This window comes from Dasypus novemcinctus, chromosome 12 (assembly GCF_030445035.2).
Source record: "Dasypus novemcinctus isolate mDasNov1 chromosome 12, mDasNov1.1.hap2, whole genome shotgun sequence".
Lineage (NCBI taxonomy): Eukaryota > Metazoa > Chordata > Mammalia > Cingulata > Dasypodidae > Dasypus > Dasypus novemcinctus.
In genome coordinates this window covers 36,894,474-36,911,597 of record NC_080684.1, presented here as the reverse complement: position 1 = coordinate 36,911,597, position 17,124 = coordinate 36,894,474, and the positions used below count along the sequence as shown (strand labels likewise).

At 47.3% G+C, this 17,124-nt stretch overlaps 1 protein-coding gene across 7 annotated transcripts in view; it reads right to left on the bottom strand.

Moving 5' to 3' along the window:
• Positions 1 to 17,124, bottom strand: part of FMNL3 (formin like 3) — a 73,522-nt gene that overhangs the window by 35,551 nt on the left and 20,847 nt on the right. For 6 of the 7 annotated variants that reach the window (XM_058308263.2, XM_058308265.2, XM_058308266.2 and 3 more), the window contains exon 1: positions 15,388 to 15,726. The exons of the other annotated variant lie outside the window; for it this stretch is intronic. In XM_058308263.2, the coding sequence (XP_058164246.1) occupies positions 15,388 to 15,513 (126 nt within the window). In that variant the 5' untranslated portion in view covers positions 15,514 to 15,726. Of the gene's footprint in view, positions 1 to 15,387; positions 15,727 to 17,124 lie in introns of those variants that run through there. 7 annotated transcript variants of the gene reach the window in all.

Genomic DNA, 17,124 nt, shown 5'->3' with positions numbered 1-17,124 from the left:
ACAGCGAATGGACACAGAGTGCAGACAACAGGGGGCGGGGAAGGGGGAGAAATAAATAAAATAAATCTTAAAAAAAAAAAAAAAGAATCAGCTGGTAGTGCTTTTGTAATTTCATGACACCATCTTGATATTTCCTCAGCATCTCAGGCAACAAGTACTAGGTTTCTTTACAATTCTTATAGGGAATCAACTGAGAAGTCAAGTGTCACCAGACACTCTCTAGGTGACCAACCCTCAATTCTCAAGCTTAATTTATGTTCACAACTTTTAACAAGGACATTCTGGAGAAATGACAAATAAATGCTTTGGGAGCTCTCCAGGACCTGTTGCCCCAGAAATACACAAGCAATTCTCAATTCCTTAGTCACTTCCAAGGCCAACAATAATTAGCTAAGCCCAGAGGAAGCCATTCATAGCTGCTAGTTGGCCATCGATCTTGTTCATTCAAGATGCATCAGAAAGTAATATGCAGAGGTGAGAACTTCACAGGGAAGCAGGACTCACCATGTACCCTGCGTGCCAAAGGCCCGGGGGATAATGAGTTGTGTGACGCTGATTCTGCTGAGGGGCAAGTAAAAACAAAACAACCACAACCACAGATAAGTTCTGCCCAAAGCGAGGGGCCCAAGCACACTCTAGATACAGAAGGTTCAAACAAAGATGTTCTTTCCCATTTAGATACCTCTTATCCACTCACTCTAGAATATGGTCTGGTCTTCACCTCAAAGCTGGTATTGAGGGGAGGGGGGAGATAATATCCAATCTGCAAAATGCGACCACCTAACAGTGCCCCCCCACCACCACCCCAGAGCTCACTAGAGCTCCAGGAGAACCAGGTTGAACCTGGCTGATCTGGCCTGGAAGGGAGGGAGGGAATGAGGCAGGGAGGAAGAGAGGGAGGGAGGGCCGGCCCTCAGTTCAGAAGACTCTTAAAGTCACATCCATCCTTGGGTTACCAGTGACAAAACTGGTACAAAATGGGCAGGCCAAGAGAAGCCCGGGGCTGCCCTAGTTCCTGGAGCACCCACAGCCTGCAGAGAGGTGACCAACATCATTGAGTAGGAAAGCAAGGTGACTACTGTGTGGTGTGCAGGTCAGTGATATTACGACTTTAAGTTACACAGAACCAGTCTCTACCCAGCAACGATAATTCATACTGACTGAATATTCTTATTAGACTCCTCAATACCAGTTTCCTGACTTCAAGATGTTAGTGGTCTTCGAATACTATTTCAACTTAAAAAATTTTTTTGAGGTTCCAGGGCAGGGGATTGAACCCAGGAATACATATGGAGAAGCTGGCACTCAACCACTGAGCCCCATCGGCTCCCCTGAGTTAGTTTTTTCGTTTGTTTGCTGGTTGTTTGTCTTTTTGTTTTTAGGAGGCACCAGCATCCGAACCCCGGGGACTGCCATGTGTGAAGCAGACACTCAACCGCTTGAGCCACATCTGCTCCCCTACTTACAATTTATTGAGCAGCCACTCTGCCAGATGCTGTCTAAGGCCTTTACATGTTACTGAACCCTCACAAAATCCCTATAAGGTAGGCATTATAAAGAAACTGAGGTTTAGGAGGTTGAGGAAAACAGCAGAGCCAGGATTCAAACCCAAATCCACTGAGCTCCAAAGCTCTTGAAAGGGGCTGGCTGAGCACCAGCGCACAGCAGAAGGAATTGCTGCTCTCCTTGAGCAGCTGTTTCCCCAGCTGGACTTCATGTTTCTCCTCTAGCAGAGAACACACGGAGTGACCTTAAGAAATCTCAAGAGTCAGGCTTGCCGGGCCCTGGAAAGACAAGCATCTATTTACAGTTAATCAGCACCCTGCCCGGCGCTACAGACAATTCTGACAACTGGAGACAGAAAGAAGCAACCACAGGCCCTTACCGGGCCCCCCCTGAGGCTGGGAATGAGCTGGGCCCCGATGGCAGTGACTGACGGAGCTTCCACAGGGAACGCTTGCCTCAGAGACACGCTTGCAAGCCAGGATCCAGAGTCCACGGAAAGCCGCCCTTCACGGTTTGACTCTTCTCTTGTACTCCAACACCCCACCTGACCATCTTTCCAAAATCTTGCCTCTATCCCTTTACTTTCCCTTGTTTTTCTTCATGTCACTTATCATTACCTAACATTATATTAGGTACCTATACTATTTGTTTATTGTTGCTATCCTCAACTCCACGGGGCAGGGACTTTGTCTCTTTTGTTCACCATTGTATCCCTTAAAGCCTAAAATATAGAGTGAACACCCCACAAATCTTTGTTAAATGAATAAGTGAGCAGACAAGCATGGATTTTAAAACTCCACCCCCATCCCAGTGGGCTACACGAGAAGCAAGCCTGAAGAATGCCTGTTTCTCCCCAGGAAGCCCCATCAGACCTGCTGTTGGACCTGAGCATCCGCTCCAAAGACCTCCCTCAAGGCCCCCACATCTCATCCCCAAGTCCCCTACCCTAACCCATCCCAGAGCAGGCTCTAAAGGAGAACAGGGAGGCAGCGTCTAGGGAGGAGGCACATTTCCCCTCCAGTTAAATACAGCCCAGGACCTCTGCAAATTGAAAGCTCCCTCTTTATTGAATCCACTCGGCTTTAGTTATAGGTCGTACTTTTTATTTTTGTAACCAGCCAACCCACCAAATTATAGGGTCCGGCCACTGGGAAGGCATGCCAAGCGCTGGGGCCAGCCTGGCCGAGGCACTGCCCTCTCTAGGCTGAGGTTGTGTCAAGGAGCAAGGGCCAGTGCCAGCCAAACCTGAACGTGTAGAGGGCTTGACCACCCTGCTGGGCAGAGCCTGCCGGGGAGCCCGGCTCTGACTCTCAGGCTAGGATCCAAACTCCTGACCAAGCCTACACGTGCTCTGGCCCTGCTCACCTCTCGTACACCTTCTCAGACCTCTCTAGAGCATCCTTATTGACCCAACTGGCCTTTTAGTTTCTCGAATGTGCAAAGTTCTTTCCCACACCAAGGCTCGGCACAGTTGTTCTCTGCCTAGAAAACTCTTTCCCCAGATCTTTACACAGCTATGACGACGGGTTGGATGGGTTTGCAAGACTGGAGCAGAGACCACTAAGGAATCTATTACAACAGACCAGGCAAGACAGGAAGCCCCAGGGAAGCAGATGTGGCTCAAGAAGATGTGGCTCAAGAAGCCTAAAACGTCAGAGGTCCCAGGTTCAGTTCCCAATGCCTCCCAAAGAAAAGCAAGACAGCAAGCTGATGGACCTGGAATCTACACAGTTCCCTTGAAAGCAGTACTAAGGGCAGGATGGGACCCATCCTGGAGAGAGAAAGAAACTGTAGTTAAGAATGTGGACTCTGGAGTTAAGACTGCTTGAATTCATATCCTGACTTTATCCCCTACTAGCTGCATGATCACAGATGAGCTACTTCACCTTCCTGGGCCTCAGTTTCCTCATCTATAAAGTGGAAAAAAACACTTCATAGAGTTGTGATGTTTAAATGAGCTAATGTGGCGGCAGACTTGGCCCAGTGATTAGGGCATACGTCTACCACACAGGAGGTCCGCGGTTCAAACCCTGGGCCTCCTTGACCCGTGTGGAGCTGGCCCATGCACAGTGCTGATGCACGCAAGGAGTGCCGTGCCACACAGGGGTGTCCCCCGCGTAGGGGAGCCCCATGCACAAGGAGTGCGCCCCATAAGGAGAGCCACCCAACGCGAAAGAAAGTGCAGCCTGTCCAGGAATGGCGCCGCACAAGCGGAGAGCTGACACAGCAAGATGACACAACAAAAAGAAACACAGATTCCCATGCCGCTGACAACAACAGAAGCGGACAAAGATGCCGCAGCAAATAGACACAGAGAACAGACAACCGGAGTGAGGAGGGGGGAGGGGAGAGAAATAAATAAATAAATAAATAAATCTTTAAAAATAAATAAATAAATGAGCTAATGTGTGTAAAGGACTTTGCATGACGCCTGGCTCAATAAAGGTTAGCTATTAAAATGAGTGGCCATCCTGAGAGTCAAGAATTTGGAGAACTTGGCCTCTCCAGGGGTCAGGGCTACCTAAAGGACTTGACTTTGAGAAGTTCAGTTGCAGCGAAGCCCGGAGCTCAGGTTTACACTTGCTGATTTCAACTGCTGCAGCTTGGTTAAGACTGGCGCAGCTTTTGCCGGCCTGGAAATGAAAGTGGTTAAAAACATATAACCTGCCTGGGGAGGGGGGCGGCGAGGATCATACCTACATTTAAAGAATTTAAAATACAGCCTCGGGGCAGAAGTGCAGCTCTCAGGTTTCTTTCTACTGTGAAAGCTAGTGCCAAACTCAGCACAGGGCAGGGACTGGGCTGTGGCCAGCTGCTCATCCAGTGACGGCTTCTCTCCCTCTTGCTCGCTCCTTTTGGCTCAGTGCAGAGAATAAGAGAGTAGCTTTCTTTATTTGTATTAAAGGCTGAATCCCTCCCCTGCCACCACCATTTTTATTCCTTCTTTTCTTTAAAGGAGGAATAAATACATGAGGTTATACTTATCAAAAATCCAATCCAATCAAAAGATTACCGAATTTTTTAAAATGAGCCTCTGCTCAGCCCAGCCGAGCCCTACCCATCCCTCGCCACAGTCACCCCAGCTAAGAGCTTGTTGTTGATTCTCCCAGTCCTTTTTTTCTATACATTTACATAGAAATACATGTACCTGTGTGGCTTCATAAAACGTTATATACAGTCTTCTTTTAATTGCCTCTTCAGATAGTTTTATTTACACATGCACACCCACACATAGATATCTTGCAGATTTCCATCAGCCACAGCCGTTTTATTGAGTGCTCACCTGGGCCAGGTATTTGGCTATACAGTGATAAGCAAAGACCCCACCCACAGAGTGTCAACAGTCTGGGAAGACAGATAATAAAGAAGCAATCAGGGGAGCGAGGTAGCTGAGTAGTTGAGTGCCTGCTCCCCACGTAGGAGGTCCCAGGTTCGATCCTAAAAACAAATAAATGAAAAACCAACTCTCACTGGGCAGCAGATGTGGCACAGTGGTTGAGGTCCTAGGTTCATTCCCCAGGACCTCCAAAAAAAAGCAAATAATTTCAAAATGGAAAATAATATACAAGAAATGAATAGGATGCTAAGATAGAAAATAACAAGGGAAAGCCTCTCTGAGAGGCAGCCCTTTTTAAACTGAGACCTGAAGTAGAAAGCTGAATTGAACCATTTGAATATCTAGGCAAAGGGCATTCTAAGAGGGGAAACAGCTTGCGCAAAGACCCCAATACAGAAAAGGAGATTGTCTTGAACTGAAAGAAAGGTAATGTGGAGCTTGGTAAACAGGGCAGCAAGTGAGGTCAAAAAGTCTAGCAGCAGCCAAATGATACATGGTCTTAAAGGCCAAGGTCAGGAGTTTACTTTTTTTTTTAGGGGTGCAAAGGGAAGTCATTAATTAAAGTATTTAAGCAAGGGAATATGTTATTTGATTTGTATTTTGAAAGGATTATTGTGGCTGCTTTAGTAAAGAATGGATAAGAGGGTGGAGAGAGGGGCAAAAGAGGCAACTGGGACGCCAGTTGGTGGGTGTACACAAGCAGGAGTTGATACTGCCTTAGACCGGGGCAGTGAAATGGAAGACCAGGTGGATTTGAGATATATTTTTGGAGATGAAATCAGCAGGACTTGTTGGTAGATAGGGTATAAATAAGGAGAAGGAAAAATTAAGGATAACTCCCAGGACTTGCCTTGAATAACTAGGTGAATGGGAAAGAAACTGATTTGGGCAGGAAATGGACAATCGGGTTATTCCCAACTTTTTACTGTTGAACAACACAGCCCTGACGATCCTTTACGGGCACCTTCATCCACATCTATCAACAGTTCTAAAGGACAGTTTTAGACGTGAGATGGCTGAGTTAAGGGGTATGCACAGTTTAAATTGACAGACCCCGTAAAATGTCTTCTAAAAAGTCTGTACCACAGTTTACTACCATTAATGATGCATTAATGTACCTTTTTAAAAAAATTTCTTTCTCCCCACCCACCTGTTGTTTGTGCTCTCTCTGCTCTCTGTGTCTGTTCGTGGTGAGTTCTCCTTCAGAGCTCTTCAGGAGGCACCAGGAACCGAACCCAGGACTCCCATGTGATAGGTGGGCGCCCAACTGCTTGAGCCACATCTGCTTCCCTTTATGTACCATTAACAATAACCATAGAAATTGCCAGTCTAAAATTTTGCCCAGCTGATTGGCCTAAAAAGCACATCATTTAAATTTTCATTTCCTGATTTCTAGTGATGTTAAGAATCTTTTTTTCCCTTTTTCTTGTTTTTAATCACGTAACTACACATAAGTATATTTCTCCTTGTAAAGAATGTGACCACAAATTCCCTTTGACTAAATTTGAAATTAATTTTCCCTTGACTCCCGCATTCCCCCCATTCTGCTCTCCTCCCTGCATAGCAGAGGCCATTGTTATTAGTGTTATTTGTACCCTTTCAGAATTCCTTCTATGCATTGATCACATATGTAATCAAGCACTAAGCACCTTTTAAAAGTTGTGTTTCCCTAAAACAGTGTGTTAATAATGAAGCAGGTGGGAAAGAAAATACACCAGATATAAGATATGGGCTATAGTTAATAGTAATATTTTGACAATGCTCTTCCATGGTTTGTAACAAACGTTTTACAACAATGCAAGGTAGGATGATGTATGGGAGGCCTGTATGATGATATGCATGTTTGTTTTGTAAGTTCACAACTTTTACTATACACTTGTTTATGAATGTGCATGTATGAGTAAGTACATGTCAATAAAAATGGTTTTAAATGGGAAAAAACGTTATATTTCTTAGTTCTTTGACATTAAAAATAAATAACCAATAAATAAATAAATAACCAAAAACATTTAGCCTCTCTGAGACTAAGATCTTCTTCAGATTATTGTAACCCCTCTGAGCCCTGGTTTCATCATCTGTAAAACAGAAGTGAAATAACTACCTTATAGACTTGCCCAGTTTTCCATGCGATAAAACATGCAAAGGTACACAGCATATATCCTATGAACACTAGTTCCTTTTCTTAACCTATATATTTGGTGGGGACCAGGAACTAAGCCGTTCCTAAAAGGATGAGATGGGGGGTTTTCACCGAGAACAAGTTAACATTGTCCTGAAAACAAAAACATACACATTTTTTTCCATAATAAGGCACTTCAAAGATTTGAATTTTTTTTCAAAAATATTAGTATAAAACATTTTGAGTACGCAAAAAAGTATAGGTAATTTCTTTGTAAGGTAGAGAGTAAAAGGATTTTAAGTATAGAAGTAACGTTTGCAGGCACAGCCTAGGAAAGCCTATAGCTTGGAAATCAGGAGGACCTTAGGCCTGTGGAGGGAGCTGATGCTTCAGGCACGCAGCCCACCGGCCCTCAATGCAAGGGGCCGCTGGTTCTCCCACTTGTCATATTACATCTTCTCATGCCCCTAGCTTGGTATTCCCTGAGGTTGAGGGCTAGGACCCTGGCTCAAAGGGGCACATCCGAGCACAAAAGGTCCTTAATCAAAGTTGAAATAAAATGTCCTGAATATTTCCCTCTGAATGGGAGTCAGCCAAGTTCAACAAGCTCTCTTTGTTGCAACCACCAACAGAGGCATCATTTTATCTGAACTGATAAGCAGCGCAGCTTGTCCTTGCAGACTGTGGTTTGTACCCAGGAGCTCTTACAGTAGCTCTCCCTTCCCATTTCTCCAGGCTCAAAACCACAGCATCCCTCGCAGATCGCATGCACATATGCACTGCGGGGGAGGTAGGGGACATGGATTTAGTCAGATTTTCAAAGGGGTCTGTGACCGAAAGATTTGGAAGCACTGCTAGGTAATAAAAAGAGGTCCACCTCTTGCCTAAGGGGTATAATAGGAAGTGGGAAAACAGAGAAAGCACCAAAAACTATGGCTCTGCCTTCACTTTTACTGCTCTTGAAGTTTCAGCCTCCCTTGGGACACAAGACAAAGGAGGTACAGAGAAGTACAAGGTGATTCTCAGCAGGGGTGCTCTCGGCATTTTGGGCAGGATAATCCTTCATTGTGTGGGACTGACCAGACACGGTAGGAGTTTAACATCACAGGCTCTCAAGCACTGAGTGGCAGTAGCACAGCCCAGTCCTTATGACAACCAAAAACTTCCTCACTAGTTTCCAAAACCCCCCTACCAGCTGAAAACCACTTTAATTTATGTTAACAGTATTGGTGCGATGGGAACCGGAATGGGCATATTAGTTGCAAGTTGTATGTACAACAAATCTATTTGTCGAATCTTTATAGATTACAAAGTGTTTTCACTCTACTTGAAGCATTCTCAAAACTCTGAAAGGCAGGAATTATCATTACACATTTTCATAAATGATGAAATAGGCTGAGAAAAGTTATAGGCTTTGCCCAAGGCAAGAGTTTCAAAACCAGATTTTTTATTTTTTTAAGGTTTCACAGGAAATACTGGGAAGATCTAGGGAATTGTTTTCTAGCTCCCTGACAGGAAACTGGTAAAAACTGGGTAGAAACTAACTCTGCTCTAAGCTAGAGGTGACTATTAAAACAGGGCAACCACCTTCTAAAAGTGTCCAAACCCCAGGCTCACTCAGCTCTCATTTAGGAAGGCTGGGCAGCTGGAAGAGGCCTATGACACCCTCCATTCTGGACTTCAGTAGAGATGAGCAGGCAGGGGAGAGGAAGAGAGGAACCTTCCCTGTAGATGTTCACTAGGAACCCAGAGGCAGGACCACCAGCCTCAATCCCAGCGCTGGTGATAACCCTGAGTGAGTGTGGAAAGGTGGTATAGAGTTTGGGGGCGAGGGGAGATGAGAAGAACTGAACCATTCCTGGTATACAACAGCCTAAATACTTGCTCTCCTGGCAAAAGCTGCCATGTAAATAATTCTGATAGCCCCCTCCTGGTTCTGAACATTATTTAGAATACCTTTCAAGGACCTCAAAGTACTTTATTAACTAAAAGGACTGTGCACATTAGTAAAGCTGGGGGTAGGATTGACACTCCCTCCACCCACCCACCCAATATACAAACTCCCAATCCACCACTTTGTTTCAAGGTGATAAAAGACAAAAAGGATATAAGAACCTGGAAAGAGGAGGATACTGGGAGAGGAGAAGAGAAGTAGAGAGGAAGTGGGGAGGCAAGGACCACAAGAGTAGCTCAAGGGCAGAGAGGAAGCCTGACACCTCCCCAAACCTCTTGGGAGTCTCATTCTCCCATGTGGAAGGAAAACAAGATACAAAGGACACGGCTTTGCCAAGGAAGGCAAAGAGAGACTAGAAATGGAAACTCAGGAATTCTAGCTGCACAGTTTCAGCTCTATTCTGGAAACCACTTCCACTCTTCACAGTTGACAAGCTTAACTCTCCCCAAGTTCCCATCTGTATCTGCTATTCAAAAAAGGAGGGAGCCCTGAAGCAAGCAGTAAGCAGGAGCAGGGAGGCTGTGTGGAGACGGCACCCTGTCCTATCTTCAAAGAAAAAGGTCTTTCCTCTGAAGTTCATTTCCCAACTGCCACGAACCCCCGCCTTTCTCCGGCACTGCTTCAGCTCAGCTCTGACTTGGGAGATACGCTTCCCTAAGAATGGAAGTGACCAGCCCGGCAGACCAGAGGGCTCGCGGCCATCAGGCAGCCAGTTCTGGGCCGGACCACAGAACCTGCGTCCTGACTCTGCGCAGCCTTCCCAGGCAACACCAGGGGCAGGGGATGACCTACGGTCTCGTTTCCTCTCCACCTTGGCTTCTTGTTTCGCTTCACTGAAAAGATTAGCTATTTCCACCAAGACCAGTTCCTGTTCTCACCAGCTGTAGTGGCTGTTTCCCCAGAGACAAGAGTTATAAAGCACTGGTATAGCTGTCACCTGCACTGGGCCAGCTGCAGAGCACTGACCCAACAAGTTCTGAGCTAACAGGCTTTTTCATCCCAGATAAGGTCAAGGGGAGAAGGAATTAAAGGGCAGGAAGAAGTTCTAAGAACTTCACACTTCACAGTGGGGACACTGGTGTTTATTATATTATTATTCTAACCTTATGTAATAGTTTATATACTCTTTCATATGTGACAAATAGTTTATAATGAATCATGTGGAAAATGTATACAATTATTACATAAACATGTTATATGTAATAAATCCCCTACAGAGAGCAAAGGACATGAACAAAAAATGGCCAAAACAGTTATGATAAAATGTTCAAAGAAATGCAAAGTAAAGCAAGATGCTACTTCTCCTATATCAAATTGGCAAAGGTTTTTAAAATGGCAAACCATCCATTATCAATGGAAAAGCCAATTGATAGAACTTTTTTAGTTATATTTCCACTTTTAGAAATTTATCCTATGGAAATAATTAGAGATGCAATATTTATGCACAGAATGCTCATCACAGCGTTTCTTATAATAAAAAAGGAAAAAAATATTATACATTAGTTCTATATTACAGATTACTATGAAGCTATGAAATCATGATACTGAAGAATATTTAAATGAGAAAATGTTTAAAATAGTAAATGAAAAACCAGTTTACAGAACAATCTAAACAGTATGACTCTAAGTAGGTGGTATAATTACACGTGATTTTTATTCTCTTACACTTCTCAGTAATTCCCAAATTTGCTTAACAAACATGCATTATTTTTATAATCAGGAGAAAAGAAGTTATTCTCAACCCTTCACCCTCCCTTTGAGGGCACACTCATGCATTACTATCCTTTTAAAAAACCACTTGGAAACATATAATTAAGACCTTAAAAACATTTATACCCTACAATCCAGCTAGGTCCAATTTTAGGCTTCTATCCTAAGGCAAAAACTCTAAATATTGAAAAGGCTTTGTAACCAAGATGTTCATCACAGCACTATTTATGATGAAAAACAGAAGCAAGGAACGTTAATGTCCACAAATAGGGGAATGGTGAAGTAAAAACAATAGACTGACTTGATAGGCCATTGTACAGGCACGCATTTAAAAATGTTTACAATGACTACTTAAGAACCTAGGGAAACTAATGAAATAACAGAAAGAAAAAGCAAACTGGGTTAAAAAAAACTATAGATATACACACAATGTCAACATCTGTAGAAAACCCTGGCTGCCGTTTGGTAAGGAACTAGAGAAAACATGGATGTTTTTCTTCAATCTTTCTAAATTGCCCCATACTTTCTTTAGAAAATGAATATTACTTTAAGAGAAAAAAAAGTTGAGACTCCCTGGGAGCAACAAAAACATTCCCAAAAGACAAGGAATCTCTCCCATCCGTCCCATCACCCAACCCACCACCCCTCTCCACACCTCCCCCCAGGCTAAGGCAGGGTCAAAGGAGAAGGTCAAGCGAACGACGCTCTCTCTGTGGTCTAGGGTCCTCCCGGTGGGGTCTCTGAACAAGAAGGGGGGCTCCTCTGACCAGCTGCTGTTAAGGTTCTTTCCCTCCCCCCCAAGTCCTAGTTCAGCCTGAACTAATTCACCACAATCTCCAGGGCTGGGAAAAAATTTCCACCATGGAGATTTGGAACTTGATCTTGAGTCCAAATTTTTTCTAGCCCCTCTCTGTATCAGAGAAGGCCCCTCAGAGGCTCATATACAACTAGCACCCAGGCCAGTTTAGCTCCCACATCAGCGGTACACGTACAGCAAAGCCCCCCATTGTCAGTCATCACCAAGGAAATGTGAGAGGAGCCAGGGCAGGGACAGCCCCCAGCATACAGCCCCATCTTTATGCCCTGGGAGCCTCCAGGGCTTTTCTGGCATCAGAACTTTTAGACTGAAATCTTAGTTTCAGTTTATATGTCAGCGAAGAGAAAAATCAGGCGTGCAGCTACACCAAAGGCAGACAATTGTTCTTTCAGAGCCAGAGGATCTTCTGCCTTCCCTCTCTATCTAAAGAAAACCCAGCACTGGCCAAAATACTAGCTTCTGAGCAACTGGGCTTGGTAGGGACCAGAGAATGAGATTGGCTCTCATTCTGGTATTAATAAAAAGAAGATCCAATAATTGTCCCATCGCCAAATGTCTCAATAATCCACAGAATGGAAGTTGCTGCTCAGACAAGGGAGCAAGGAACGGTCCCAAGGCAAGAGCCTAACCGCAGCTTCGCAACCTTGTCCAGCAGTAGGCGGGTCAGTGGTAGAGTCTGCTCCCAGCCAAAGGGGATGGATGGGGAATCTCAGTTGCCCCCAGGGACGAGGGGATCATTGTCTCAGTATCTGTGTGCCCTATCTGCAGCATACTACGGGGAAGCCCTAAATTAGGGCACTGGACAGGATTAGGACTCTTAGGATCAATGTCCTGGACAAATCACCTCCTGGCCTTGGACCTCAAGCTCTCCAACCTCAGCCGATGGGACTACCGGCCAGATCATGTGTCTGCTTCAGAAGGCAGGAGCCTGTGGTCTTGACTCAGCACTGGAACAACTTCCCCCAGCCTTGGGGGGTTTCCATAGATACACAGGGTGTGGGGAAACCCTCTATCTGACAGCAGAAGGCATACCCTGAGGTTGAGTATACAGAAAGGGATAATTGGCTTCATCAGATTTCTGAACTTAAAACCACTTTTTGGGAATAAGAGTGACCTCAGTTCTGAGTCACTGCTGAGAGATACAAACTTAAAAGCTACCATTTACTGAGCATACAGAAGGTGCCAGACTCTAAGCATCTGACTTCAATTTCAATAAATCCACACAACCACCTCATGTAGCAAGTGTTATTATTATTCCCATTTATAAGCAGAGAAACCGGGACTCAAAGAGATGAATGAAGTAACTGGCTTGAGGTCAAACACCTTCTAACCAGAGACTATGGAGGAGCCAGTATGAACCCACTTTGACTTGAAAGTCCTTATCTTCACCAGGACACTAGTATGTTCTACTCCTCCCTCTCCCTGCCCCCCAATAGTTTTTTCATAAACCCAAACCAATCACAAAGAAGCTGACAGTATGGGAAAGAAAAAGATGAGAAAAGAATAGCTTGCCTGATTGTTTCACACCCTCAAGGAAAGCAGCTCATTTAGGCAGAATACCTACCGAGAGCCACGTACCTACTGGGTACCAAGCACCTTCTATACACAGATTAATCTAATTCTCGTAACCCCACCAGGTTAAGGGTAAAACATTTGCTAATCCCTTGCTTTTTCCTAACTGGAAAATATACTGAGCCTGTTCCAATGCCCAACATCCAACTCACAACCCATAGTCACTACTGAGGACACCACTCGGGAAGCAGTGGAAAGAGAGCTCTTTCAGAGCCCCCAGAGAAGAACTCAAAGCCCCAAGAAAGCAGGATTTCCCTGTGCTGAAAAATCAAGGTACACTCCCCTCCTCCCCTGAGAACAGCTAACTAGCCCTGGCCTGCCCTGTTCCAACCCCTCAGCAGCAGCAGCTCAGACACACAGAAACAAGACCAAAATTAATGCCACAAGGAAACAAATCAAACTTTTTTACAGAAAGGAAGACTTGGAAGTGGGTGGTCTGGACCCCTGCTTGACCTAGGCTCTCTGGGTGCTCTGGTTAGTAACCAGGACACCACGTGCATTTTGTGGATATTAAGCCGTCAATTTGTCAACCAAACAGGTCAACAAAGCTTCAATGAGGACATGATGGACTTTGGTTCTAAGTGCTCATGACGAATGGCCTGGCAGCCCCTACCTAAGCCAGCCCCCCACCCAGCCCACCTCAGACCATCCCTTTCTCTCCAATTTCTGTAACTAACTTGTGCCGGCTCGCTGGGGGTTTTCACACCCCCACTGGAGGGTAGATTCCCTCCCACTCCTTCCCCCAACAGTTGAGCTCTTGTTCTCAAGGGCACCAAGTCCCCAGTCTCTTCCTCAGCCTCTGAGATGGCCAGAGCACATTAGTAATCACTGACTCACCTCATCCCCTTGAGGAGGCTGGGGGAAATGAGTGGGGCCACAGGATGTGTGGTCCCTCTGGCCCTTTGCGGCGCTAGTGGACAGAGAAGTGCCCCGATACTGCTTTTCCCTGGAATGCCACGGACCCTCTCTGAGCTGGCTCTGCTGCCAGTGGGCTGATGTCAGGCTCTCCCCATTAGAGAGGCCAGGATCTCTAGACAGCTCCACTGATGCCAACAGATCTAATCTCCCTATTCCGAGGCAGATGAAATCTAATGAGGCTCTAGGTCCACAAGTTACCCCTCCTCCCCCGCAAGGGCAAAGGCATATTAACAAGAACCACACAATTAACACCACCTCTTAGAGAGCTATTCAGGGAACTGGGAACTAAATTCTCCATGTTTTTCGAAGGTTTACTTCCATTTGTAAATGTTTCACCAACTGTTTGACTTTCTTTCTCCAAAATTCTATTTTCAGCCCCATCCCAGTGACACCAGCTCAGATTCTCTCTATCCAGAGAGGCACTGATATCGATGGCCAATTCCCACATCAAAGAATCCCAAAGCCAGCTCCAAAATCCCATCTATTAGAATAATACAGCAAATGCGGCAAAATACTAAAATTTTTGGAACTGGGTATCTGGGAGGGTGGTATGTTGCGAGTTCTCTATATGCGTTCTGTATTATTTTTGCAAAATAAAAAGTTAAAAAAAAACAACCAATAATAATAATTTTTTAAAAATCTATGCAGATCATTTGGAACCTACAGTAAAAAAAAAAGTAGCACAGGCATAACAACAGCCACAGTGCTTAACACTAGAGGAAGAAGGAAAAAAAAAGGGAGGCGGGATGGTTTGTGTATTGTTTCAATTGGAAAAATACACTAGTGAAATGGCTTATCCACATGTTCAGCCCTTGCAGGCAAATCCACTATAAGTAAGCAGGATGCCTGCAGGCCGTCCTGAAAATAAGTAGAATGGCATCACTCAGTTCCACGCCTTCAAGTGCTGCCAGCCCCTTCTCCATTCCTCTCCCCCACACCCCGACATCTGGTCTAGGCTGGGGCAGGGACCCACTCCCCCGGAAGCCTCCATGTTAACGTGGGGGGCGCTCTCCCCAGTCAGAGCACCCTGGCTTAGGCTGCTGAGTGAGCCGGCGCCGAGCTTGTGAAAGCCCCCGCACCGGTGAGAGGCAGAGAGGGTTTAGGAATGAACGCTAGGGACCCGGGGTGACCGACGGGGAGCGGGGAGAGGAGAGAAGTAAGGGCAGCAGATGGAGGAGGGGGAAGTCTGGATCCCGGGGCGGACCCGGGCTGGGGAGCCCTCCTCCTCCTCGTAAGGGTCCAGAGGTTGAGGCGTCGGTCCCCACGCCCCTGACGGGGCGGCTGTCCGGGCCGGCCAGCGGCTGCCCTGAGGTTCTCGGGAAGGCACTTGAGGCCACGGTCGGTCGGGAGCCCTGACTGAAGGGATGGGTCGGACCGGGGACCCGCAAAGTCCCGGCCCGGGCGTCGCGACCCGGGATCCGTACGAGGGGGAAGGGGCCGCGTTCAGCTCTCACCAGCACCAGGGCGAACCTCTCCTCCAGCTCACAGGGCTCGGGCATCGGCATCTTGCCGGGAGGCAGCAGCAGCGGGACGGAGGGCGGCTCGCCGGGTCCCCCCTCGGCGCTCTCCAGGTTGCCCATCCCCGCGGGGCCCCCTCGGGGGCCTCAGCCCCCCACCTCCAAGCCGGGGGGGCTTGGGCTTAGCCGCTCGGCCCCGGCTCCTCCCTCAGCGCCGGCTCAAGTCCCGACTCCTCGGCCCCGTGTGGGGCGCCGGGGGCTCGGCGAGGTCCCGCCGGCGGCGCGCGGCGAGGGCGGAGGCGGCGCGGCGGGCAGCAGCACCGCGCCGAGGGCTCCAGCGGCCGCCGGCTCTCGCTCGCACTCGCCGCCTGGCTGCTCTCGGCGCGCCGCCCCGGCGCTGCCCCTCCCCGCCCCCCACGCTCTTTCCCTTCCCTCCCCCTTCGCTTCCTCCCACCCACTCCAGGCCGGGACTCGGGCTTCCCCGGCGAGCGCCGACTGCAGCCCGCGCGCCGCGCGCCCCATTCATGCAGGCCCCGCCTCCCTCCCACGGGCCGCGCGGGCGCCCCGCCCCGCCCCTGCCCGCGCCTGATTGACGGCCGCGCCTGCCAGTCACAGCGCCTCCCGCCCTCCGCGGCCTCGCGCCTGGCGCCGAGCGCGCCCTGGCGGTGCCGGTGGGCATCAGATCGCCAGGGTTGCTGGCGAGGGTGAGGCGCCAGACTGGGCACCGGCACATGGACTCGACCCTTTTACACAAAGAGCTCACAACGTATACAAATCAGTAAAATCGGGGGTACACTGTGCAAAGCTAACAAGTAGAAACGGTTAGGGTACGCAGATGAGGGAGCGAGACCACATCTGTGAGGAGTCTTCATGAGGGAGAAAGGTGGGATGGCCCTAAACTGACAGAGACAGGTGAAAGGGCATTTACGGGGAGAGGATCTTAACAAAGTTCAGAGGTTCGTCTGGCTGGTTGTAAAGATGGAGAGGCAGAGGAAGAATGCTGTTCAGGGCTACGACTGTTGCTGGGTCGTCATTAATGATGTGGTAGACATTTGGGTTTTTTTTTGCCAGCCGAGCATCCGCGCGCGCGCACACACACACACACACACACCCATTCCAGTGCTGGCACATTTCCTTTTAGAATGCCCCCACTCCCTGTTCTCAGTCCAAGAGGAGCTGAACTTGACTCCCATGCCAGGGGCCCTGTGACCCTGTCTGGCCAGTCACGGCACTGTCTTCCCCTACCCTTAAAAGACTGGTTTGGGGATTGACACTCCATCAAAGTCCAGACTATAAGACTCATTTCCAAGACTTTCTCTGGAACAATCAAGAAAGAGTACTCTTTCCATTAGGTTTGCAGAAATTTTAGAATGTAAACCTAGAGCCCCTGGTCGCCATTTTGCCTTCACACATCACATCCCCAACCTGCTTGAGCATGAAGCCAATGGAGAGGAAGAAAAGCCAAGGGTTAGAGACAGAGTTCTGACGACCTGCTGAGAACCTGGGTCCAACTGTGAGTAAAGTTATCTTCTAGACTTTTCATTCATTTATTCAACAAAGATTCATTGAAAAGCTCACTGTATGTCAGATACAGTTCTAGGCATTGAAGATACACCTGTGAATAAAAAAGGGCATACATCTGGCCTTCATGGAATTTACAGTTAGGAAACTATTATAGTAGTCAGGTGAGAGAAAACCAGGGTAGTAGCTGTAGAGGTGGAGACACACATAGTT